The sequence below is a fragment of the Stigmatopora argus genome, chromosome 11 (assembly GCF_051989625.1).
Source record: "Stigmatopora argus isolate UIUO_Sarg chromosome 11, RoL_Sarg_1.0, whole genome shotgun sequence".
NCBI lineage: Eukaryota > Metazoa > Chordata > Actinopteri > Syngnathiformes > Syngnathidae > Stigmatopora > Stigmatopora argus.
Window position 1 is genome coordinate 15,510,210 of NC_135397.1, and position 27,634 is coordinate 15,537,843.

Consider the following 27,634-nt stretch of genomic DNA (forward strand, 5'->3'; position numbering starts at 1 on the left):
AATAAAATACAAAAAAACAAACTTAAAAGTGTCATGAACTCAAACTTAATGAATGAATGAATTAAAAAAAACAATTACATGAATTCACTTTTGAAAATCTGCCTTTCTCTCAGTGCTAGGATTCAGTAGGTGTGCCCCAGCCACATGTCAATCGCAATCCCGATGTTTGCTAGCGTTGATGCTAATGCATTTAGCATGGTTCCTCTGTCAAAACAACCGTGCATGTTTGAAACATCCAAGCTTTGATGGAGAATAGAGAATGTTTCTGAGTGTTTCTCTGAGGCTGCAACAGAGTACTTTAACACTGTATTTACCCTTTTAAAATTATCAATACGCATTATTGTTTGCAGATCTTGTGTTGCTCGTTTTAAAGTGTGAATTACCATCTTTAGTATAATATATAAAATAATGAATGAAATCCACATATTACAATGAATCGATGTGCCTAGCTATTTTAAAAAGTTGAGGGAAGGAAGATGCAGCTGATACGAGGTGGTGTGGTGGTGAAAGGGAGTCCCATTAACCAGGATAAAATAACACAGACCCCTGTTGCTTCTGTTTGAAGTTTACAAAACTAACCTTTGTAAAATGCGCACTCGGTTCAAAAACAGCTGTTGTTGCGAGGTCTATTTTATTTATTAATTGTTCAGTATTAAAACAAAATGTCACTATGTTGTGAAATGCATTGTGGGATCCAGGTAATATGCATATTAAAAGCCATTGTGGTATTGTTCCTTGCTCAAATGGAAAAGCTTGACTTATATGGTGCTATGATCAGTACAAAAGGAAGTGACAAAACTGGGCTCCAAGTTGTGACCACAACAGGTGGCATTAAACCACTCCTAAAACAAAAATTGCCTATAACTCAGAGATTCAGCACTCACTTGTTCTCTGCTTGTGCCTAAGATTTCAGCACGGGGGTGGGTGGGTGCTAAAGCCTATCCCAGCCAACTATGGGCACCAGGCGGGGGACACCCTGAATTGGTGTCCAGCCAATTGCATGACATAATAAGACGGACAAACAATCACGCTCACATTCATACCTAGAGGCAATTTAGAGTGTTCAACTAACCTACCACCCATGTTCTGGGGATTTAGGAGGAAACTAGTGTACCTGGAGAAAACCCAAGCAAGTTTGGGGAGAATCTGCAAACTCCACACAGTGAAGACCCATCTGATGACTCATGACCCCAGAATTCGCCCACCTGGCCGCCCTACTCTAATTATCATTTTTTATCATTGGTTTAATATTGTTGATGAAATAAAATTACACAGCGATTGGCTGGCAACCAATAGAAATTGGAATCTTTTTTGAAAACTTATTGATGAAGTGCTGAAGTGTGATTGTAAATTACAGTTCACACATTGGGGGATCACCTCCCTTTGAACTCATAATAAATAAAGGGATTTCTAAAATGAGAGCCTCACTTGTGTAGGCTGAAGCCCTTCAGTTGCATCAATTTTCTATATTTTGCATGTACCTGAAATGATTGAATGAGCTCTTGAGGGAATACCATCAGCCTCAACCTGGCAGTGGTTACCTCTTCAGATTTCTAGTGCTTTTTGTGCCATCATCTATGCAACCTGCCCAGAGCGCTCTATTTTCGGATAAGGGTGACGGCGTCTGCCATAAGGTTGCCCGGTGCTCGCATTTTGAAACATTTCTGGGAAATTCCACCCTCAGGTCCGCTACACCGAGCCTCTCAGCCATTCTGTCCGCTCAGAGGACTCTATTTTCGGATAAAAGCGACAGTGTCTGGCGTAAGGTCGGCCGACGCTTGTACTTCTGGAAAAGTTCACAACCACTGAGGCTCATGCCTGTCCTACCTGCCCAGAGCGCTCTATTTTCGGATAAGGGCGACGTCGTCCACCTGGTGGCCGCCATTATTGAGTGGGTTTTCTCCGTGTACTCCGGTTTCCTCCCACATTCCAAAAGCTGGGTGCACAATCTAAAGGGCCCCAAGGTATAGGTTAGCGTGAATCACAGCTGCCAACTATGTACTCCAGAATTCCAGGAGTTTACCCGGAAATGCAACACAAACTCCGGGACTCCGGACAACCTCTCTAAACTCTGCAAATCCCCCCAAAAATTGTCACTTAAATTTTTTTGAAGCAACCATTTCGGAAAAGTACCAAATTTCCAATTTAAATGCCTCAAAATTAACACCATCGACACGGCATCTGCTATCTTGATTCAACTGCACTGGAAACCGGAAGAATTCGGTAACAGTGCATTGGGAATAATCCAAGTTATGACAAATGATTCGTCTTGTGCGACTTCAGCGTGGCAATCGATTCAGAATCGATTGCATAGTACACAGCACTTACCAATATGCCTCCTCGGAATATGCGCAAAATTGATCGCAATGTGGATGAAACTTTTAAGAAATCCAGACACTCGTAGAACTTTAATGCTTCTTATTCGACGAAATATCCCATGTTGACGCCTTCTCCAAAAGGACCGACATTTGCACATTGCACAACATGTAAGTGCAACTTCAGCGTGACACGTTGGAATTACTGACTGTAAAACGCACATAGAAGGACCCAAACAGAAAGATAAACTTATTTTCAGTATGCTGTACTTTTTCAATAGTTTGCAAAACCACAATATTTTAATTAATGTAGCGCTTATATTTTTTTTACATTTTATATCAATTTTGCGTGAATCGCATTCACTACGGAGGGCGGCCCGGTGGAGCGAGTGGTTAGCGCGTCGGCCTCACAGCTCGGGGGTCATGGCTTCAAGTCCAGGTCGGTCCACCTGTGTGGAGTTTGCGTGTTCTGCCTGCGTGGGTTTCCTACGGGTACTCCAGTTTCCTCCTACCTTCCAAAAGCATGCATGGTAGGCTGATTGGATGCTCCAAATTGCCCCTGGGTGTGGGTGTGGTTGTGGGTGTGAGTGTGAGTGTGGATGGTTGTCCGTCTCCTTGTCTGCCCTGCGATCAGCTTGCCACCGATTAAGGGTGTCCCCCGCCTCTGGAGACAGCTAGGATTGGCCCCAGCACCTCCCACAACACTAATGAGGATAAAGTGGTTCAGAAAATGAGATGAGATGAGCATTCACTCCGGAAATACTCCAGAAATGGGACAAGGGCATTCCTGAAATGGGGTCGACAGAGGTTGGCAGCTCTGGTGAATGGTTGTTTGTCTCCTCGTGCCCTGCGATTGGCTGGCCACCAATTCAGGGAGTCTCCCGCCTCGTACCCAAAGTCAGCTGGGAAAGGCTTCAGCACCCCCCGCGACCCTAGTGAGGATAAAACGGTTCAGAAAATGAATGAATAAATGAATCTTGCGCCGTAATAATCAAAATAGCGTGACTTTCTTTTAAAAATATAAAAATATTGATTATTTTAATCTCATTAGAAATTATTTTGCAAGAGTTTCAGATTCATTTGTGTTCTTAATAATTAAAAAATCTCACCAACCTCCTTTTTTTCTAGACTCAGTGACGTTCACTCGCTCTGGGGACATCCGCCTCGTCAGGCAGTCATATGACCGACTTTGAGCAGCAGCCCGTCGCTGTCATCCGTGTTGTGCAGCACTAGTTAGCAGAAACGACCGGAAGACCGTCGCCTACTTTACTCAGCAATGGCAACGTTAGTGGCAAACAGGGCGATGGACAACGGCTTGGCAGCAGCAGCGAGGACGCACACTCAAGCCGTGACCAGAAATTACATCTCCCAACCAAGGCTAAGTACGTTCAAGTGATTACATCAATTTGCTACCTGCTGCTAATGTAGCTACAGGCTAACGATGAAATGAATTAAAAATGACAACCGTAACAAAAAGAAAGGCTTCATCACACACAACAGTGGTGGCTAGTTTTGTTTTATGTATTTGTCTCTATTCATTGTTTTACAATTTCCAGCTTCGTGTTATTCATATGACGTTGCAAGTCGACTGAGCCACATTGCAAGATATTGCTAAGGGTGGCTGGCTGGAAAGGATTACTTTAGCAAGGTCGAAACGACACGCAGCATCTATTCAATGCTCTATTTTTCTGTTCATCTCTCTATTTTCAAATGTTATTATTTTGTAAATAATGTAATTTGATTTATTGTTGGGAGTCGGGATAACTGCAATACAGTCCTTGGCCCGGCATAGCTGTTTTAAGCCTCTGGTGTTGCGATCAGCCAATGTTATATACTATTTAAAAAATCTATTTGTGGATTACCAATCCACGTCTGGTCAGCATCACATGTTTGGAAGCATGGGTGAAGGTCGTTATATTTGTGAAAATGGGGAGAATGAAATTTTTCGTCATGTGACGCGATCACGAGCGGTGTAGTGTACTTGATACACACGATCACGTGACCGATCGCCTGAACATTTGAGGTAGTCACTGCCTCATCAAACCGGTGGAGAGTGGTTAGCGCGTCGGCCTCACAGGTCCTAGGTTCAAATCCAGGTCATGTCCACCTGTGTGGAGTTTGCATGTGGGTTTTCTCTGGGTACTCTGGTTTCCTCCCACATTCCAAAGGCATGCATGGTAGGCTGATTGGAAACTCTAAATTGCCCCTAGGTATGAGTGTGAGCATGAATCATTGTTTGTCTCCTCCTGCGATTTGCTGGTCACCAATTCAGCGTGTCCCCCGCCTCTGGCCCGAAGTCAGCTGGGCTCCAGCACCCTCCACATGAGGATAAAGCAGTTCAGAGAATGAGAGACTGCCTCATCAAACTAGTAATCAAAAGGGCAGCTTGAACAGGAAGCAATGCTCATAATATTGCCTATGGACAGTCTTAATTAAAAAATACAATTAACCAATATTGGAGCATATTTACTTAGCCCTCATGTTCAAAAGACCCCAAAGTCCTTCACAGATACAAACTTGACATTAAAATGTAAACTAATATTATCAAATAAATTAATATTATTATATTAAATAGAACATCGAAAAAGATTTATTCAAGTCTACTTTTTCAACACCAGACACCCTCCTCCAGGTGACTAGCTACCATGGCTCCATGGCTCTCTATCTCGAGGTTCTCTCTGCTGCGTTGGTGGTACTGCGGATGGCTTTCCTCTTCCTAACTCCCTTGTTGCCAAAAATACTAAGTGCTCTGGACAAGGATTAGGCTGCGAACCCCCTATATCCAATCTCCACCGGGAGGAAAACCTGAGCCCTTGAGCGTATTACTTTGTTGTATGTGTGAGAATCGTGATTGAAATTGGACAATTTAATAAAATGAAGCCTCATAGAGAAATCACTGTAAAATAGTCAGAGGTTCGAACATTAGTAGATATGTCCACAATAATTTATGCCATTTTCACATCTCACCCATGATCTAGGAAATGCATTCTGAATCTGAGCGATTGGCAACCCATACCTAGCGTCATCACGAGAGTTCGACCGATATATATATATATATATATATATATATATATATATATATATATATATATATATATATATATATATATATATATATATATATATATATATATATATATATATATATATATATATATATATATATATATATATATATATATATATATATATATATATATATATATATTAAAAAAAAGATTGTTGGTATATAAAGCCGATATTTTAGGCCATTATACTATCCCCCCTTTAAAAACAGATTGGGTACTGAAAGCCAATTTAAAAGGAAAAAAAAAGCTTTGTGCAAAAAAATTTCCAACAATTGTACTGGATGTGGTGACACACTCAAGTACAGCCAAATTTATAAACAAAAAACATGATGACCCACTATTTAAAAAGCGCGGGTTTGACAATTTGAAGTTTCTTAAATTCTCCCCGATAAATAAACAAATCAAATACTACCATATTTTCACACCGATAGAGCGCACTTAAAAGTAAAATTTTCTCTAAAATGTTGGATGCGCCCAATCAGCCGGTGCGCCTTTTTTTTGTATGGCCCTGACCGCTTGAGTGAACATCCCAGGCGAGTGGCAAGGCATTTGACTTCCGTGTGCTCGCAGTGCTTTTGACCCTCAAAAATACTCTCAATACTCAAAGAAACAGCACTTTAGAGCTATACAGAGGAAATGCCTGACGTGAATGACAACAGAATGCGGGTGTGAATGCTTGGAAATTGGATTTAAAAAAAAAAAATCAGTCCATCGATAATTATCAAGATAACTATTTTCACTATTGATAACTGTCTTTTTTCTTTCACATTTGAAACTTTAAACTTCGTGAATAACCAAATAAATTACTATCCTTGTCATTCAATTATGAAAGTAACCATGTTGCCTTGCTTGATAAGTAAAGCGAATGTAAATTAGGATGACTTTTGTTGTTGTATTGTTGTATTTTTGTTGTCCTGTTGTCCAATACAGATAAGACAACTCCCTCCTTACACTATAAAAAATAATGATAAAAATAATAAATTTTGCCAGGCATAAACATGCATGGTAGGCTGACTGGAAACTCTAAATTGCCCCTAGGTATACGTGTGAGTGTGCATGGTTGTCTTTCCCTTGTGCCCTGCGATCGGCTGGCCACCGATTAAGGGTGTCCCCTGCTTCTGGCCCGGAGTAGGCTGGCATAGGCTCCAGCACCCCACGTGAACCTAATGAGGATAAAGCAGCTCAGAAAATGTGAGATGAGATCTTAATTTTACCAATTTGCCTTCAAAACAAAAGTTGCTGTCCAATATGAAAAAATAAAATACGAAATTTCCTCGCATATAAGCCACCCCCGCGTATAAGCCGCACCCTTAAAATTACCTTAAAATTATTGAATTTCACAATTTCTTGCGTATAAGCCGCCTCCTGATTCACAATTTTCACTTTCATATTCATGGTTTTAATAGGGAGGGAGTAATGTGTTACTTGGAAGGGAAAATCTTAAGAAAAATCATCGCACGTGTATTTCTGAGATACTGTATGAATCAAAAGCACATTTTCAGGGTCAATATCATAAGGAATTAATTCATCCAGTAATGGCTGTTTTCTTACTGCAAAACAGAACATAACCAACAAATATTAAATGTTACATTGCCAACATCTATTGTTGAAAATGAGAATAGCAATTCTTGTGCGCATAAGCCTTACTATTGCGGAGCTGCCAACCTCCATCGACCCCATTTCAGGAGTACCCTAGGTATGAGTGTGAGTGTGAATGGTTGTCCGTCTCGTCGTGCCCTGCGATTGGCTGGCCGCCAATTCAAGGTGTCCCCCTCCTCTGGTCTGAAGTCAGCTGGGATAGGCTTGAGCACCCCCCACGACCCTAGTGAGGATAATGCGGTTCAGAAAATGAGATATTTTTTTGCCGGCCAAATAAGTACACTTAGTCTATCGATTAAAAGAATATTATGTTATTGCTCAATGCAGATAACATCTTCATCCTTGGAAAAAATTCTCAAGCAATTAATTCATAAGCTCAAGATGCTTTTTTGACCTTTTTGTTGACTTGTCACAGTTCTGAGATGAAAAATCCAGGACATTTTACATCATTCCAAGTCTTTTTTTTTCTTCCTGGAGGCCTTTGTCTCTCTTGTGTCAAATAGGACAAAAGCTATTAGTCCATGAAATGCTGGCCTTTGTTTTAGTGGTGCATTCTTAAATGAATTGTACTGAAAAGAGAAAGGCACAGTGCAGCTTTTGTGAACATTTAATTAATAGTAATAATGCTGTTGTATTAGTCTCAACTGTCACTACCAAAGTCTGTTTACTTCTATAAAAGTTACTTAATTTGCATTCTAACTGGCCAAAATGACATTTAGTTTTTCAGCAATAGAGAAAAGTTCTCTTTTGTAGCCATATAACCCATTTTTTAAAAATATCAAGAACAGGAAGCAATCCACATGAACAGCCTTACTTGTATTATTTTCTTGTCTACAGAAATCCCCTGTTTCATTACTCAACTTCTCTATATTTTTTTTGTCACCCAAATATGGCCATTACAGTCGACAGTCAGTATTACTCAGTGGTGTGCCGTCAGGACCTTCAAGGCCTTCTCTGCTGGCCTAAGAAATATCCTAATTATATTTCTTCCATGAATACTTATTAAATAATTCCAAATTGTCTGTTAGCTTCCTTTCATTGCTTCTCCCCCTGGTTGCACTGCTTTCAGATGTGTGTTTTCATATTGAAGCATTTAACCAATCACATTTCAGCCATTATTTGTTGCCAGGGTCAGGAATCTGCCCCAAGGCCTTCACAATCAGTTCTGCAGGCTCTGCTGCATTAAACAAGCGTCGATAAGACTGTTGCTTTAACCAATCAGATTTCGAGTTGGCAACACCACAATGCCTTCTCGCAGGCGTAGGGATACGTCACTTTCACCAACTATGATTGGCTAGTGATAGAGTGGACTAGCCAGAGCTACCAAACTGTATCTGGAGCAAGCTGCACAAGCAAATATATTGTTGTGTTGATTTAAAGCCATTTTCAAGACGGACTTTTCAAGAAAAAAAAGCTGGACATCATTAAGAAAGGTCGGACAACTCCAAAGCAAGCAAGCCTGTCACAACCGGGAACGAACATTTTCAGCACTAAATCGAATAAAAACGTATGCCAGAAATACGACAGGACAGGCTGGACTTTCAGCATTAGCTTCGATGGTGATAGAAAAGAAGGAAGAAAGAAAGGAGGATGGATATTGTGTGCAGTTAAAAAGTTTTTTTTTGGTGAGTAAAATATGGCTATATTCCTAAATAATATTTCAATTGTATGAAATTCCCGGGGAAAGTCGTCCTCCGGGCCCGGTACTGATATCTCAAAAGCTCCAATGTTTGTATTTAATCAATAAATGGTGCTAGGAAGTGGATTTTACCCCATTTTAGTGCAATTTTTGCGGGTTCGCCATGGACGTCCATCGCTGTCTTTTCCCGGGAAAATCACCCCCCTGGCCCGGTTGTAATGTCTGAAAAGGCCCAGTATTTGTATTTAATCACTAAATGCTGCAAGGAAGTGGATTATACCCAATTTTAGTGCAGTTTTTGCCGTTTCGCGTATGGACGTATATGGACGTATCGACGCTCATCGCTGTCTTTTTCCCGGGGAAATGATACTCTGGGCCCGGTTCTGATGTCTAAAAAGCTCCAGTATTTATATTTAATCAATAAATGCTGTTTTCGGCTGTATTTTACCCCATTTTCGGGCAATGTTTGCCGGTATGCCATTGACGTTCATCGGTGTCTTTTCCCGGGAAAATCACCCCCCTGGCCCGGTTGTAATGTCTGAAAAGCTCCAGTATTTGTATTTAATCATTAAATGCTACTAGGAAGTAGATTTTACCCCATTTTTGTGCATTGATTTATTGATTATTTTTTATGTGTCGCAGCAGTAGCTGCAGTAGAGCTTTTATAGCCATAAAATAGTTTTTGCTGAAGGCGTCACTAGGAAATGCATGGACCGCCACTGGTATTACTGCCCCTGAGTTAGGGACAGAACATACCTGCAAATATTCCGAAATTGGGAATATATAAAACCTCCTTAAAACTGCTCACAGTGGCTTATTTTGATGTCTATACCGAATTTGCGAATGTGTTCAACCTCCTAGAGACTGCTCACTACAGCTTACCGTATTTTCACGACTATACAGCGCATCGTATTTTTAGCCGCAATGTCAGTAACAAGTGCTATTTCTGTATTTTAAACACACAAAGCACGCACCGTTTTTATAGACGCAGCCAGGCATGGCAACACATACACCATCTTAAACATGCACGCTACACCCACACGCTAAAAACACTTTTTTAAAAAGGCAACGAAAGTAAAACGGAGTTCGGTTGTACTTTATTTAGCCATTTTACAATGTACTCACGTCATCATTTCATTTTCGTGACTTGGTCGCAAATCAAAAGTGACAGCGAGCCGTGAAAAAAGACATCCGGTCGCTTGACATACGCCTCACGTAGCCATAATCTCATGTTGCGGTTCGCAGTCTAGCTTTGAATGCTCTGTTGACGCCAACGTCTAGCGGCAGGATTTCTTTTGTGTAAATACAGCCGAAATGACGGCGAGCACCAAATTAGTGTGCTTGCCATCATACTGGGTGTATTGACAAAAGAACTATGTATCCCAGCAGTCACTGCGCAGTACTTTTTCTACGGGAAAATAGTAGAGTCGGGGGCTGCTTGCGGTAGTTGTCCTATCGACTGTTTTATTTTATTTTATCGTGATAACAATTTTAGTATTAGTCCATTATATAAAGCGAACTGGATTATAAGGCACCCTGTCTATTTTGGAGAAAATTCAAGACTTTTATGTGCGCCTTATAGTCGTGAAAATACGGTATTTTGTGGTCTAAAACTGTCCTTATAACATAGGCTATGGACACTAACACTATAGATACATTTATGACCCATTTGTCGATGGTTTTAAAAATATTGTTTTGCAGTCGCCTTCCGCTGTGTCAGATGTCCGGTGCGGATGAAAAGATTCTCATGCCAAAAGAATTTTCTCATACAAACTTTATTTTTTTCAGCACAGGTTACTCACATACACGATGGTACTCATACAGTGTTGTGTTGGCTTCAAACTAGGGCTGAAAGATATTTGAAAAAAAAATACATTTTGTGGTTTTGGTTATACAATAATACTTTGATATACGTGGTTAATGCGTTCCGGGACCGACCTCATATGTCAATTCACTCGTATCTCAAATAAATTTTTCCCATATAAAATAACTAAAAACAATTTAATTTGTTCCCACCCTCTAAAAAATAGGATATTACAATGGAAAAAGATGTTTTTAAATTGTTCTAATTCACCACCTATGTTCACAAAATTACAAATACCTATCTAGTGGTTATGATCTGGAATAAAATATGACATTATTACGTACAACACTGTATGGATTTTTTACCTTCGAGAGAGATGGTCGTGGCTAAGGGCGGTGTGTGTGGCGGAGGAGGAGTGAGACTTGACGGCAACACGTTCGGTTCGCTACACCTTTGTGACACTACGTAACATAACAGAAACTTTAAATTTTACTTAAATGAACTCAGTTTACTTTACACAAACACACACACACTGTAAGTTCTAATCTTATGTTGGCGAGCCAGCTCAATCACGCGTATACCACTCATGTTTTTCTATTATTTCATGCTTAATATCGATTGTCATCTTTTCTTCTCACTACCCTTCATTGCACTGGCTTGGTTTGGACCCATTGTTTTATCACAATTCTGCACTGATTAACGCAAAAAACACGTAAAAAGTGCGAAATGTATGACCGGTGCTCGTAGATATCTTTATGCGACTGAGATCTGGGAAGAAAGACAAAGCGATACTGTTCTAATAAGCAGTGTCTCGCATACTCGGGCACCTGCCAGCCGCATCGGGAACCGTCTCGTATGCTCGTAATTCTAATTTGTCTCGTATCTCGGGGCAAAAATTTGCTCTGAATTTTCTTCGTATTTCAAATTTCTCGTATGTTGGGACACTTGTATGTCTAGGTATGACTGTATACATTTATATAATGTGTTAAATTTGCCTTTCATAAAGAAAATGATTTGGGGTGGTCCGGCGGCGAACGAGGTTTGGAACAGGATGCCGGACATTTTTATTGAAAAATGAACTGAAAATAATAGGCTTCACATGGATCGTGTGCGGATGGAAAAGCCAGCCTTAATCAACAAGTTCGGCCGTCCGTCCTCATGCTTTAAAAAACAAGAACAAAGGTTATGTTTTGACAGATTCGTTAATCACATACAATGGTCATTTTGTTACCTGACATCTTTAGTCTGGGGAGTACAGTAATCCCCCGAATGTCTCGGCAACTCGGACTATGGTATCATGGCCACAACAAGACAAAGGACATGGACTAAAACTCCCATTTACCTGGATTTACATAGCTACCAAATACAGTGGTACCTCAAGATACGAGCTTAATTCGTTCCGGGACTGAGCTCGTATGTCGATATACTCGTAACTCAAATGAACGTTTCCATAGAAATGAACTAAAAACACATTAATTTGTTTCAACCCTCTGAAAAAACATCCAAAACAGGATATTGGATTGGAAAAACATTTTTATTTGTTCTAATTCGCCATCTGTTAACAAAGTAACAAATAACTAACTAGTGGTTTAATAGTACTAAAATGTTTAATAGTACTAAAATTAGACGGATTTCGCGGAGGGGAGAGAGAGACGGACAGAGAGAGAGGGGGGAGAGGGGGGGACTTTTTGCTCGGCAACGCGCTCGTAACAACATAAACAAGTTTAAATGAACTTGGATTACGATGCAGACACTCAAAAATAAGTTTAATCTAACCTTACACTAAACTTAATTCTAATTTTGTTTTAAATTTGGATACCTTTTTTCTCCCGGGTTGGCTCTATTTTCCCCGCCTCCACCCTGACTTTCAGATGCAACCTATCGAGGGTTGTTTGCTTTTGTATTCCCTTCAAAATATTCCGAAAATGTCCTCACAATAGGATAACGCACAACCACTTGCCAACGAGAAGTAGTGTATACGCCATTCGCACTGACTAACGGGGAAAAACACTGAAAAAATGCAACGCTCCGCCCAGTGCTCGTAGAGACATTACACGAGGGAGTTGCGACCAGAAAGACAGTGACCATGATGTTCTTATCAGCAGCCTCCTGCGTCCGCTGTATGGTCATATATCAAAATTTGTCTTGTATCTCAAGATAAATATTTTCCCAAAATTTTACTCCTATATCAAATTCCTCGTATGTCGGGGCACTCGTACCACTGTACTAAGAATCGTCCGTAGTTTACTACGCCAGTTTATAGCAAATTACGAAAGACGCATTTTCTATGAAAACCACAGGAAAAAAAATCAAGCAATGTCTGACGTGATCTGCGTTTCGAAACGTTACATTTGTTTTTAATAACTTTTTCCGTTAAAATTCACTGATTGAGGATGGCACAAATCGAAACTACATCCACGTGACCTAAACGGATGTCATATCCGTTTAGGTCACATATCGTAGCCATGGCTTCCAAGCAAAGGCGAGAGAACGGTGATACTGACATTTTGCCATCCAAAAAAAATACAACGAATTGCAGCTTGCAAAAGTTCAAGACTGAATACAGTATTATATATCCGTGTTTGGCGCCATCAACCGAAGGAGACTTCTTTGCGTACCCTAAGTATTGCAACATGAAAACTGTTGCTTTGCGTGACAAAGACTTGTTCGAAGTGAAAGTGGATTATGAGAAGATTACTACTATTCCATTTGAGAAAAATGATGAAGGCCTTTGTATTGGTGAGAACGTTCGTCAGTACATGAAAGAGCAAGAAATGCCTGAAAAAAAGTGACTGCCATCTGCACAAGTGTGAGAAAGTTTTATAAAACTGCAGTGAAATATGTAAAAGAAAAATTTCCAATGAAGGACAAATTGCTCAAACATCCTGAGGTAGCTGATCTCAGCATCATCAAAAAAAATTCCTTCACACGTGTAAGGTACTTCATCAACAGATTCCCATACATGAAGCCTGACTGTGAGGTTGATGCCTTTGATTGAGGAGCTAGGAGACATTACAGTACAGGAGAGAGTAGATGTGCAATGGGGACTAGTAGGAGAAATAAAAGACAGCTCTGGAAACCCAAATAATTCTAACACAACAAAGATTGCACTGGGCAAACTTTTGATTCCCCACAGCAATGCCACATGTGAGCGTGTTTTCAGTGCTGTGAGGAAGGTCAGGACAAACTTCAGGATGTCAATGGGACCAAGCACACTTGAGGCCATGTAGCTTGCTATGAACAGAAATATTCAAGGGGGGAGTCAAAAGAGGCCAAGCGTGCAACTGAGAAATTTAATAGAACTAAGAAAATAAATTAAATTTGCATGTGGTATAAAATTTGTAGGTCTTTCATTATTATTTTTTTTAAAATTGAAAATGTTGATTGCCACAAATATTTTGACATGATTGCATTCAGACAAATTTTGTGTAATAAAGTTCTCAATAATCATGTGTTGTTTGCAGCTCTTTTTTTTAATAAGTGATAAAATTATCAAAAAAATGACTTTAAAATTAGAATATGTGCTCTTAAACACCACTAGGAAAAAATCTGAAAACTCTCTTTACCCAGTCTGAAATACGATTTTCGGTGTTTGGCAGCTCTGGATTTGTATCAAGCGGAGAGGAACTATTTTCACCGTTCGTACAGTAATTAAAGTAGTTACATTTTTAAATATATACATTATATTTATATATTAATACATTCCAGTCATATGGCATGCTTTTGGCTGTAATTAATAAATTTACACTTTGACAATTGAACTTGTGTACTTGTATTTTTGTATAGGCGCGAAAACGTATTGTGGCAGTTATAATGGGGGTGATACGATTTCCCATTTTTTTGTTTATCGCGGCCATGTCTGGTCTACATGAATCGCGATATTCGAGGTATTACTGTATTAAGATGTTTCTCTGAATGTAAGCAACATGGTTAATGTGTTTTGGGTGGTAAGGCGCGCACGACTGCTGGATTTTGAGGCAATTAGTATTCCCATTTTCAGTGGTGTTGTGGGAATTTCTTGTAGTTGAAGATAAGATGAGAATTTGAAACTGCACATCACAGCAGTTACTGCTTCTTTGTTGCTCTCATTTATTGCTTGAACAATAGCGCCCCATCTCCATCCAAGCTCCGACCTCCTTACCTCCCACCATTCTCACTTTTAAATAGAAAATTGAATTGTGTTGGAATGCTATGTGCCTCTTTTCTCTGGCACTTGAATGGCCTCTTCAGTATTTCACACCAAGGTGTCCTTCAGGGCGTGAGGTCAGGCTACCAAAACAGCCTCCAGTGGCAGATTAGGACCAATTAACATCTTTGTTCACAAAGGGCTCCGCAGTTGAATATGCTGCAGGGTAACCCACTCTGTGGTTGCATGCCAAGCCAGGAGACGGCTGCACTTGAGCTGAAGTAGAAAATAGGGGTGGAGAAAGTTTTCCAAACCTAATGGGAAATATCGCTACTTCACAACTCATGAACATAGTCAATCGAGTAATAGTGATTGTTATGAAGTGAGTGCAAGCTACCTTCACTTTTTACCACAGTGACAAATAACAGCCTACACTGAAGTGCTTTGTTTTTGTTTTTATCATAATGAGAAAAGTGCAAATATTTAACCAAAAGTTATGCACACAGACTTGCAGAATAAAACATAAATTTTTATAACGCCTAGACAATCTCAGATTTTGTTATCACAAAGATAAAAAGCCTTTCTGGCATACTATGATAAAGTAGTTGTTTTTAGTGTTTTGACCTAACTAAAATTCCAAAAATGGTTTTAATTATTTCAAAAAGATTGGTACAACATTATTATTAGGGTGGGCTAGGGGTCTCAATTAGAGCTAGTTGATCTTTAGTTGAGCTAGTTGTCGACTGACTGATGGAAGGAAGGAGCAATGCTCAAAATCACTTCAAGTCAGGCATACTCTAACTGTAACCCGTAGCCTTAGTGTAGCATTCTGTTCTGACTGTGTATAACCATGAAAAGAAATGTTTTGTTTGGTGGTCTGGACACAACTAGTAGTAGGCTGAATTAATCCTTTACTTCTCAGGTTATTGTAAATGAGAAACTAGTCAACTGATTTTACCTGGTGGAATAAATGTTGAATACATTTCCTTTAATAATAATAGTTTAGACCAGGGGTCCCCAAACTTTTTCCTGTGAGGGCCACATAACTTTTCCCTTCTCTGATGGGGGGCCAGTGTCAGTTTGTAACAGAAAAAGTGTGACGATCGTAGGGGAGCTTAAAAAAATTATTGTTTTCCAGAAAGCCACACATAACCAAAAAACCCTTTCCAGGTTCTTTACAGAAAAAAAGTCAGGAAACAAATAATAACACTATTAATGAAATAAATAATAACTAAATAACCCTCTCTGAGTTCTTCACAGAAAAAACTGGAAATAAATAACACTTTATGAAATAAATAATACCTAAATAACTCTCTCAAAGTTTGCGCTAACGCCACAAATAAAAATGAGCAGTTGCGCTGTCTTGCACGTCCGTGCTTTCATCCAGTGCTAATGAAAAAAAGTCAAATTCTTTCGCCTTCTGCTGCAGCTGGGCATATACATTACTCCCGATTTCTTCAACGCGTCTGGTGATTGTACTCGCCGACACACTTACGGCATTAAATGCATCTTTCTTCTCGGCACACACCTCCTCCACGACAGCATCCATACATTTCTTAACAAACTCTCCGTCAGTGAAAGGCTTACCGCTGCTTGCTATCAGTTTAGCAACCCGAAAGCTGGCCCAAACGGATGCCTGATTCAGCTGAGCTTGGCGTACAAATGTATTCTGCTGAGATAGTAGTCCACTTTTTAGCTTTGAGAGTTTGTCTGCTCGTATTTGGCCTTGCAAGCTATCGTACTTTTCTTTGTGACGGGATTCATAGTGTCGGCGAAAATTGTATTCTTTGAACACCGCCACCGTCTCTTGACAGATGAGACAAACAGCCTTTTCTTTGCATTGAACAAAAAAATAATCGTTTGTCCACTGCAGGTTAAATACCCTGCATTCTGAATCAATTTTTCTCTTGCCTAACTTTTTCGCCATTATTCCGTTCTCTCTTTGACAGCGCCGGGCCTAGGATTTTTTTAGTGGAGGCCAAATAGCGTCTCTGGTATGGTTCAGAGGGCCGGGCCAAATGTGCTGACGGGCCGTAGTTTGGTGACCACTGGTTTAGACAATTCTCCCCCACAGACCGATTAGTCAGTAAAATATTGGTCTATTTCAAATTAATAATGCATATATAAAGAGGCTGCAAATTCAAAGTAAGAATGAATAAATTGTTGGATTGGGTGAAATTAAAGACTTGTCAACAAATCTTATAAATTTTAGTAAATTGAAATAATGAGCACATCTAGTAAGGGTTTAAAAATAGAGAAAATAGAGAAAAAAAGAGTCCAGTCAACACCTAGAAGCTGTAGGTGTATCTGTGTTGACTGTCAGTCATACTACAGGCACTTGCTAACATTGATACTATTTCGTTTACCATGTTTCCTCTTTCATGTTTGAAATACCAAGCCAAAATACAATTCTGAAGATAGCGTGATTCTCAGCGTATTTCTCTCAGTATGCAGTTGAATGGTAAAGTATTTTATCTTTTTAAAAATTATCAATATGCATTGCCATATTTTCTCACATATAAGCCGTATTTGTTGCCCAAAAAATGATAACAGAATTCAGGGCACGGTTTATATGCACATCTATTAGACTTGTGTTGTTGATAATGACGACAGGGCCTATGTCCGATTTATTATTATTATTATTATTATTATTATTACTTGACATGCACGAAACTGCAAGGTGTTAAAGACGAAACACCATAACGACAGACAATGCGGCCGGTACGGTCATTTACTTCAAAATAGAGAAAAGATAAACAGATAAAACGCTAATCAAAATGTATTTTGACGACTATGAATGAATTTCAAGAAAAAAAAGTATCTTGCATAAAACGTGAAAAAACCTGCGCCTGCCTCTGCTCGCTAAGGGCGTCGCCATTTTACCGTAGTTAAACGGCTCTCACTGGCCAGACCCGAGTAGCCTTGATAGATGTGTTCTTAGTGTTTACCATGTCAGCACATCCCTGTAGTTGTTAAGGCCGATCGAATGTCTTGCGGTCGATAGTTAAAATATCAGCTTTGATACCTGCATAATGTATCTCATGCTATTATTGAACCCACAGACTTGGTGAAAAGTAGACCGATACGAACGCACTTACTGGATGTACTGCTCCTGTGAATTCTTTTTTGAATTTGTCTATGTCCAGGCAAGACCCCTTCGGAACACAGAAAGGAAATGATTGTACATTTTTGATTATGAAATAAAGCAAAAATCCGCTTTGATTTTTTTTCTTTTTCTTTTTTGTTCAAAAGTGACAACTATTGCGGTAATATGAACCATCTAAAGAATCGAGAACTTTTGACATTAGAAGCAATATGGGCACTACAACATCTCAAACTTCTGGTAAGAAAATTGTAATAAAGCACACAAATAGAATTCTAAACATTTATTAAACTAAAATTATCCACAATCAAGTAAAACACTGGATTAAGAAATATAAAACAGAAAAAAAGACAATATACAATGAAGTCCAAATTGTTTCAGTGCAAGTTCAGTCGTACCTCTACTAACGAATGCCTCAAGGTACAAAATTTTCAGGTTATGAAACCCTTTGACTGGGCGGCCCGGCGGCACAAGTGGTTAGCGCGTCGGCCTCCCAGCTCTGGCTGGGGTCCTGGGTTCAAATCCAGGTCACGTCCATCGGTGTGGAGTTTGCATGTTCTCCCCGGGCCTGCGTGGGTTTTCTCCGGGTACTCCGGTTTCCTCCCGCATTCCCAAAAAACATCCATGGTTGGCTGATTGGACACTCTAAATTGCCCCTAGGTATGGGTGTGAGAGTACATGGTTGTCCGTCTCCTTGTGCCCTGTAATCGGCTAGCCATTGATTCAGGGTGTTCCCCGCCTCTGGCCCGGAGTCAGCTGGGATAGGCTCCAGCACCCCCGCGACCCTAATGAGGATAAAAGCGTTTCAGAAAATGAGATGAGAAACCCTTTGATATGAAAATGACCACCCCAACATACGAAAACAAGATCCAAGTTACGAAATCCCCCTAAATTTAAATGCATTTCCTGCATGCGTTATTTTATTTGGAAATTCTCATCTAATCTCATTTTCCGAACCACTTTATCCTCACTAGGGTTGTGGGGGGTGCCTGAGCCTATCCCAGCTGACTCCGGGCCAGAGGCAGGGGACACCCTGAATCGGTGGCCGGCCGATCGCAGGGCATAAGGAGACGGACAACCATGCACACTCACACCCATACCTAGTGTCCAATCAGCCTACCATGCATGTTTTTGGAATGTGGGAGGAAACCGGAGTACCCGGCGGAAACCCATACAGGCCCGGGGACAACATGCAAACTCCACACAGGTGGACGTCACCTGCATTTGAACCCAGTACCCCAGAGCTGTGAGGCCGACGCGCTAACCATTTGCGCCACCGGGCCGCTATATTTGGAAATTGTTCTTGTAATTGATTTGATTGAATTGATTTCAAGATGGCGGTGCCAATGCATGTTGCCTCAAGCTCTCCCTACTTTTGTACTCTTCGTGTTTTTCGTTCATCAACTACAGCCGCATGCATGTATTGAACATCGGTCTCCGGCACGTCACTACGGTTTCTAGCCACTTCCATCTTACACACAATAAACCGAAAGAGATAGCAAGATCGGCAGGACCATCGTGGATTATTATCAGGTCCGGCTGGTGAAGACAGCGTCGGTATAGGAAGGGGGAGCAAGCTAAACTCAGAAAGTTAGCCGAGTCTACATCGTTACCTGGGCCTACACCATTAACTGAGTAAGCATCATCTATACGTCTGTTAGCTAAGCCTATGCGCCCTGGGCTTACAACCAAGCACACTAAATTGGATTGAATCATACTTAACTGTAAGATTACAGTGCATCAGGATACAAAATACTAAATCTACTTCACCGAATAACAGTCTTGGGGTACCTACCGCAGGAGTCATGCTAGGTCCAAAACTCTTGAGTCTTTACCTAAATGATCTGCCAAGGTGTTGTCCTTCAATTGTCACCTGCCATATGCACCGTATTATCACACCTATAGGACTCACCGCCTGAAAGGGCGCCATCTCAGTTGCGTGTGTTTTTTTAGATAAGGCGCTTCGGCCGAATGGGTGCTTGCATGACACTAGGCTAGCGTCTGCTATGTTTAAAGACAGCCTGACCGAAACTAAGTTTGATAGTGCTTTATTGAGATAAAAGGTACACACGTTAATAGAAATTAAAGCAGTTAAGCATCTACAAAACCATCAAACTCCTCATCTTCTGTATCTGATATAAAGAGTTCGACCAAGTGGGCGAGTTCATGCTATGCTCCATCTCACTGTCAGTCAGAGTTGTTGCCAGGGTATTCCGGGAACATGATGCCAGCTTTGGCGAAAGCTTGAACAACAGTGCTGGCCGACACATGAGCCCAGTCATCCACAATCCATTGACATATTGTCCCATAACTCGAGCGACACTGCCTGCCTCCACTGTCATGCACGCAGAATCAGCTGTAAGTAGTGGACGATAGTGCCGGGAGAAGAGGCAACGCTCCAGACCGAGCATTCCACCATTGTTATGGGAGCGTGAGATCTCTCCCCGGTCAGATGGAGGAGCTGCCGGTGCTTGCTGGGCTGCTTGTGTGCTTTGAAGCCCCCCACCGGCCTCTCCGCTGCTGCTGATTAGGTGATAGGACAGCATAGGAGGATCTAGGCAAGGAAGATGATCTTTAAAACCTCCAGACTACTGAGGGACTGTGGGGTAACCTCAGTCTCAGTCTGCAGAAGGTCCCCACCTTGTGGATTTCCTGTGTCTGGCTCCTGTTTTTTTCCTAGGTCTACAATGTCTTGTGTGTCTTGTGTCTGTCTTGCTACTGCAACCAAGAAATTTCCCGAATATGGGATGAAATAAAGTTCTAACCTAACCTGCCGGTCTATGTACTCCATCGGACATCCATTGCTCCCTAACCGTTCGCACCTTGGTTTTGAATGCTCTGTTTATGGCAATGTCCAATGGTTGTAGTTCCTTCGTCAAGCCTCCCGGAATGACGGCAAGCTGGCAGTTCATATGCCAGACTTGCCGGACGTCCACATTTTCACTATACAGTGGTACCTCGACATGCGATCGTAATCCGTTCCGAGACTGAGATCGTATGCCAAGCTTCTCCTAACTCGAGCGGACGTTTCCCATTGAAATGAATGGAAAACAAATTAATTTGTTCCAACCCTCTGAAAAAACACCAAAAACAGGATATTGGATTGGAATTTTTTTTTATTTCTTCAAATTCCCCATCTATTAACAAAATGACACATTACTAGTGGTTTAATAGTAATAAAATGTGTTTAATCTAACTAAAATTGGGCGGATATTGCCGAGGGGAGAGAGAGACGCAGAGAAGGGGCGCGGGGGGGCTTCGTTTTTTTTTCCACGACAACGCACTCGTAAACGGAACAAACAAATTTAAATTAACTCGGATTAATATATACAGACACACTAAAACATACGTTTAATGTAACATTACACAAAACTGATTTCTAGTTTTGTCTTAATCTTTTGTTACCTTCGTTTTCCGGGTTAGCGGTTTGCCACGCCTCCACCCTCATGTTCGCTATCGATGGACTGTTTGCTGTTGTATTGCCTTCAAAATATTCCAAAAATGATGCACACAAATGTCCTCACAATAGGATAACCCACGACCACTTGCCAACGAGAAATAGTCTTGTAGTACATATTAGCGATCGCTCCGCTGCTCGTGGGGACATTGGGGGCACCGACTCGCAACTCCCTCGTTGTAATGGCTCTGGTCGCAACCGCTTTGAACGGCGCCAATGAGAGAGAGTTGCGACCGGAAATATTGCGAGGAGGGAATTGCGGGCCGGTGCCGCTGGATGTTATGAGCAGCGAACGAGAAGTAATATAATACTCCTCGTATAGATAAGAATAACAGGAAATGCAACAGCTGAGCTTACCCACGTATTGAATGTGGGTAATGAAGTTTTATTCTGAGAAAGAGTGCCATTGCCTATCGGCGTTGTGCACGAGTATACTTCATTACCCAGAAAGCCCTCCTTTTCCCGCGCATGCGCGTTGTGCGTTTCCTGGTCGCAACTCGTCTGAAGAACTCATGCGGTGCTCGTAGATATTGTTATACACGAAAGAGATGCAAAAAAGACAGTGCCATGGCCACCAATGTTCCCTCTAATTTTTCGTTGGTCTGAGCAGAAAGACAACCTCCCTGAGCGCACCGAGTACCAGTGTGAGCGACATCATCGGTACTCGGAAGATTCGCCTAGAGACGTTTCGCCGACGGACGTTTGACAGACGGGCAGGTCGCCGAATGGACGTTCCGCCGAACGTTCATTCGGCCGAACGTTCATTCAGCCGAACGTTCATTCGGCCGAACGGAGATTTCGCCGAAACGGGATTTGCGCGCTCGCCCCACCCCCGGATCGTGTGTGTACAAGTTTTTCAACCTCGGCCCGCGGGCCATATACGGCCCGTTAGGATTTTTAATCCGGCCCACCGCCGGTGTTGTCCAAATTATAGTAAAAATCAATGTTAGTCTACCATCAATGCCAGCCCGGGAATAAGCACTCTTGGGCGGGCATGGCAGTCCGGGAATAAGCACTCTTGGGCGGGCAGATGTAGCAGAACCGAGCCGTAAAATGACAGCAATTGGGTCAAATCCATCCTAAAACAGCATTTAATGATTAAATACAAATACTGGAGCTCTTTGGACATTAGAACCGAGCCCAGGGAAGTGAATTCCTCGGTAAAATGTCGCGATGATATCGCGATGGAGGCAAAAAAAACGTCTATATACGTCCATTTGGCAAACGGCTCAAAATGCTCTCAAATTCGGTCAAATCCAGCCGAAAACAGCGTTTAATGATTAAATACAAATACTAGTATTTGTATTTAATCATTAAACGCTGTTTGAACGAACGTTCATTCGGCGACCTGTCCGTCTGTCAAACGTCCGTCGGCAAAACGTCTTTAGGCGAATCATCTGGTCACGACATCATCATTGCTCGCTATTGGCACACCAGTATCACACCTGCCACAAGCAGGTGCATGTCAATGTTCCCTCTAATTTTTCATGTAAAACACGAAAAACGTAAGAGTGGACAGAGCTACTGCCACTGGCTGCCGCTTAAACGGGGCCATCACGGGGAAAGGGGTAAAAAAAATAAATAAAATAAATTAAAAAAAATAAAAAAAAATAAAAAAAACTTCAGATTTTTTTTTACTGCGCGCCATATGATTGCTGCTGGGCAGAGAAGACGAGAGTAGTGCGCAATTGCGCACGCGCGCAGCTTAGAGGGAACATTGATGGCCACCTGGCTTGGTCGCATCACGAAATTTTGATTGTATCTCGGGCGAATTATTCGATCGAAATTTTCGTCGTAAGACGAGAATATTGTATGACGAGCGGTCTTATGACGAGGTACCACTGTATAAATTTTGCACGTCAGCAAGAAATGCACCCAGACAATCTAGCAGTCAGCGTCATACAGCGACATCTACAGAATCTTGAATTTAGTGCATACAAAAGGCGCATCGACTGATTGGGCGCCCCGTCCACTTTGGGGAAAATTTTAGACTTTTAAGTGCGCCCTATAGGTATGAAAATACGGTATGCCGATGATGCCGTTCTATATGTCCACGCGAAAGACAAAAACACTGCACAGGAACTCACAGATGCAATGATGAGCGTGAATAACTGGCCTGAAAAATCCCAGCTACATTTAAACATATCTAAGACTGCCTATATGTACTTCTCAAGAAGAGCGACAACTAACAGTGACCCTCAATGTTTTTGTCCAAGATAAAACAATCAATGTAGTCCAAGAATTTAAATTCCAAGGAATCTCTCTCGACTCTCATTTTGTCTTTTAACGACAGACAAAAAACACTCTAAATAGAATTAAATTCAATTTGTCCAATTTTGGGTTCATTAGAAACAATCTAACTCCTGTGTCAGCAATACTATATTTTGATCATATCACACATGACTTACTGCCTGACAAGTTGGTCATCGGCCTGCAAGACAACTATTCACATTAATATGTGCTGTCCCTTATTAAATAAATTAAACCCAAATTCAAACATTATTGCGGCCTTCCTAACTTCTGGTTGGATCCTCCCAGAACAATTCGCTTTTGACTGCCGTTTGTCGTCACGGAGTTCATTTTTTTCAAAATTATTGGTGCGAATGAAATGAATAAGTGGGCCCTGTTATATCATTACTCCTGTGTTTACGTGCATGTTTGAGTGTTAACGTTAGCTTCTTCCTTACTGTACTGTACACAAATAGAACACATTTTTACATGCTTGTTATTCATATTAATACATTAATAAATACTTTTCTTATTGTTTTCTTTCATTTTTGTGTTTCTCACGTTTCATGCAAAAGTGAGACACTTTGATCATTTTCAAAGGCTATAGTAGGTAGTTTTTTGAGGACGGTGGAATGTATTACAGAATTTACAATGAGGCGGGGGGCCAGATTTTGACACCTGTGATATAAACTGTTTTAATAAATCTGTGCGCGTGTTTGCTTTCTGTAAAATAGGTCTTCGTTTGTGTGGCTCTTAATGAAATCTATTTTTTTGTCTCATTTTTTGGTAGTTTAATAATGATACCATGTTCTTTAGTGCATGCATAGTGGGATCTTAGGATTTGGGAAGGCATGGTGGTATTGGTCCTTGCTGGAATCTCCTGACAAACCAGGAATGCGTTAATACTGGTAGGAGTGGGTCAGAAAGAAGGCCCCACATTACAACCAGCTCGTGTTAACACATTTGAAATTTTAAACCTGCATAAAAACATCCTGGCAAAAATCCAGACAAACTTTCTGCCTACAGATTTAACACAGTTGTTCTTAGCTTGTGCCGTTGTTTTCAGCACTTATCTTCAACCATACTCTGTGTATTTAGAAACAAATCATCAAAATTAGTTTACAGTCTCTTTAAATAAATTGTCTTAGCATTTAATTCACTCCTTTAGCATGTTACTGGATTTACCATTAAGATACCCTTGACGTGCAGGCTGCTGGGAGGTTTCTATATAATTATGTGGGCCAATTTTCCCAGCATTATTATTATCACCTGTCGGTAAATACTGTAGCTGTATGTATCTCTTCTGAAATTTCCTGGCAATTTGTAGGCTAAGTGTAGTCATTATTATTATTTTTTCATCATGGCCAACATGCTGTGCGTAGTACTTGTAAGAAGAAAGGGTCAGCTATTAAATAGCATAATGTTTGAAATTTTAAAAAGACTTACCACAAAATGAGGCCTTCCTTTGCTGCAAAAGCCCAGTGTGGATAAAGAAGAAAAATATAATTTTGGGTATTTTGGAACATAATGTGTATTTGTTTTAGGAAGAATCGATTCCTTGATTTATCCATTATAATGTTTATATAAGTTACTCCAATTGAGCATTACCCACTTGTAAGGTTAAACATCAATTGTATAACTAATAAATATAAACAATATACAAAGAACATTCCGAGTTTATCAAAAATTTTGTTGATGACAAACTTAACTTATTCACGTAGTAACAAACGATAAAGCATAAACATGAATCTCAATTCTAATTTATAGGTGAAGTGTCTGCTTTGTTACCGGAATCTGGCGTACATCAATTATAACTCATCAATGATGTGGCCTGACATGAATGAAACCGACTGCTGTAATGACGTACTTTAAACCCCTAGATCTAACGTGATTTGAAAGTGTCCAATAAGGCAACACCTAATTTATATCAATGATAGATTGGCTATAGGCTCTAGATGTGACTGTGTAGTTCCCTTCAAAAAGAGTGCATTCAGCCAAAGCACCTTCTCTGTCCGTGCCTCACATACCTGGAACTCAATACGTATTTCCATATGTAAACTCCTGTCTCTGAACCTCTTCACCAATCAACTTAAAGCCTGGCTGTTAGACAAACAAAATTGCGATCACAATGTTGTCTAAAACTGTGCTACTTGTGTGTGTGTGTATCATCGTTTATCTTCAACCTACACAAGGGACTAAAGATGGAAATTAGCTAATCTTACATATTTACATATATATGTTAATTAACATGAATATAGATATAGTAATCCCTTGCTCGTTCATAAAAATGTGAACATCCACGGTGAAACTTGTAACCAGAAGCCACTCTTGCTACTAGGACTCAGCACTGAAGGATTTTTTTTTTTAATAGGGGTGACCCTACTTCATGGTTTTTCGTTTATTGCGGCCATGTCTTAACCGCAATATTCGAGGGATTACTGTATGTTTATTAATGTGCTGTCCCTTATTAAATAAATCAAACTCAAAACATACGGTACAATTAAAATTCCAAAATCAATCCCTCTATATCGGAAGAATGGGTAACAGGTGAGTGACATTTAAAAGAACCAATGAAGTTGAGGTTTGAGATGTAATGGGTATGACAAAAATTATCACGATTAAAGAAATGCATCAGTCGATATCAATAATAACCACGATAACATGACATCTTTTTTCTTTCATATTTGAAGCTTCAAACTTCGTTGAATAAGTAAATAAATTACTTTACTCGTTATTCAATTATGAAAGTAATTAGTTATCTTCATAAGAATAAAGAATATAAAATATGATGTTTTATTCATTTTCATCATTCATCTTCCATACCGCCCATACTCGAAAGGGTTGCGGGGGTTGCTGGAGCCTAACCCAGCTATCTTTGGGCGAAAGGCAGACTACACCCTAGACCAGAGGTCTCCAAACCGGTCCTGGAGGGCCGCTGTGGGTGCAGGTTTTTGTTCCAACCGATCCAACACAAACAGTTTAACCAATGAGGTTTCTGCTGAAAAAAGAAGCACCTGACTGCAATCCACTGATTGCACTTCTAGGATACCAGATTGGTGGAAAGGTTTCCTCTTACCGGTTGGAACGAAAACCTGCACCCACTGCAGCCCTTTTTGGAATAGTTTGGGGACCACTGCCCTAGACTGTCCACCAGTCAGTCATAGGGCACACATAGAGACAAAAGACCATCCGCAACCCCAATCATACCGCAACCAGCAAATATTGAGCCCGCGCCTCCCGGCACCAAAGTCAGGCTAGTGAACCACTACACCACGAGGTAGCATGATGCTTTATATAAAAGTATTTTTGTTGTGAACTAAAGATAAGACAACTCCGTCCTTACACTATGAAAAGTAATGAATAATAAAACCTACTGACATTTTGACAGGTGTCTTTATTTTTATAAATTTGCCTTCAAAACAAAAGTTTCAGTGCAAAATGAAATAAATCAAATAATAAACTGAAGACAACTCCATCCTTACACTATGAAAAGTAATGAATAATAAAACCTACTGACATTTTGACAGGTGTCTTTATTTTTATAAATTTGCCTTCAAAACAAAAGTTGCAGTGAAAAATGAAATAAATTAAATAATCAACTGAAGACATCATCACCATTGGCATGCAGACTACTGTCAACTTCACAAAAACAAACGATGTAAATTTACCTCACGTGGCCATTTCAAAAATAAATAAAAAGTTGGATGAACTTAACCCATTTTAACCCAACTGTTGTTTTAAATTGTTGCAACATTTTCATAAAAAGGGAAAAATCCTTGATATCAACTAAGAAAAGAATTGCAGGCTGTCCTCAAATGAGAAGTGTTTAAATTTATTGAAAGATTTTATTATTGTTGACAAAAATTATTTGACGATATTTGTCATCGTTTTATTCCACCGGTCTACCTACAGGTAGGTATTCATCATTTTGAATGCAACATTTTTTGCCAAAGTCACTTGGTTTTGAAACATACAAGCCCTTTTGACTCAAAAGCAGCGGCTCTACTCCGAGCCCCTCCCGGATGACCAAACTTCTCACCTTATCTCTAAGGGAGAGTCCGGATATCCTGCGGAGGAAACTCATTTCTGTCGCTTGTATCCGGGATCTCGTTCTTTCGGTCACGACCCACAGCTCGTGACCATAGATGAGGGTATGAACGTAGATCGACCGGTAAATAGAGAGCCTCGCCTTTTGGCTCAGCTGCTTCACCACAATGGACCGGTGCAGAGTCCACATCACTGCAGATGCGGCATCGACCCGCCTGTTGATCTCCTGCTCCATTCTTCCCTCACT

The 27,634-nt window shown here is 40.6% G+C and overlaps 1 protein-coding gene across 1 annotated transcript in view; it reads left to right on the forward strand.

Moving 5' to 3' along the window:
- Positions 1 to 3,462: 3,462 nt before the first annotated feature.
- atp6v1ba (ATPase, H+ transporting, lysosomal, V1 subunit B, member a) overlaps positions 3,463 to 27,634 on the forward strand; it is a 58,170-nt gene continuing 33,998 nt past the window's right edge. Inside the window, exon 1 of the mRNA XM_077613293.1 lies at positions 3,463 to 3,697. Coding sequence (XP_077469419.1) covers positions 3,592 to 3,697 — 106 coding nt within the window. The 5' untranslated portion in view covers positions 3,463 to 3,591. The remainder of the gene's footprint in view (positions 3,698 to 27,634) is intronic.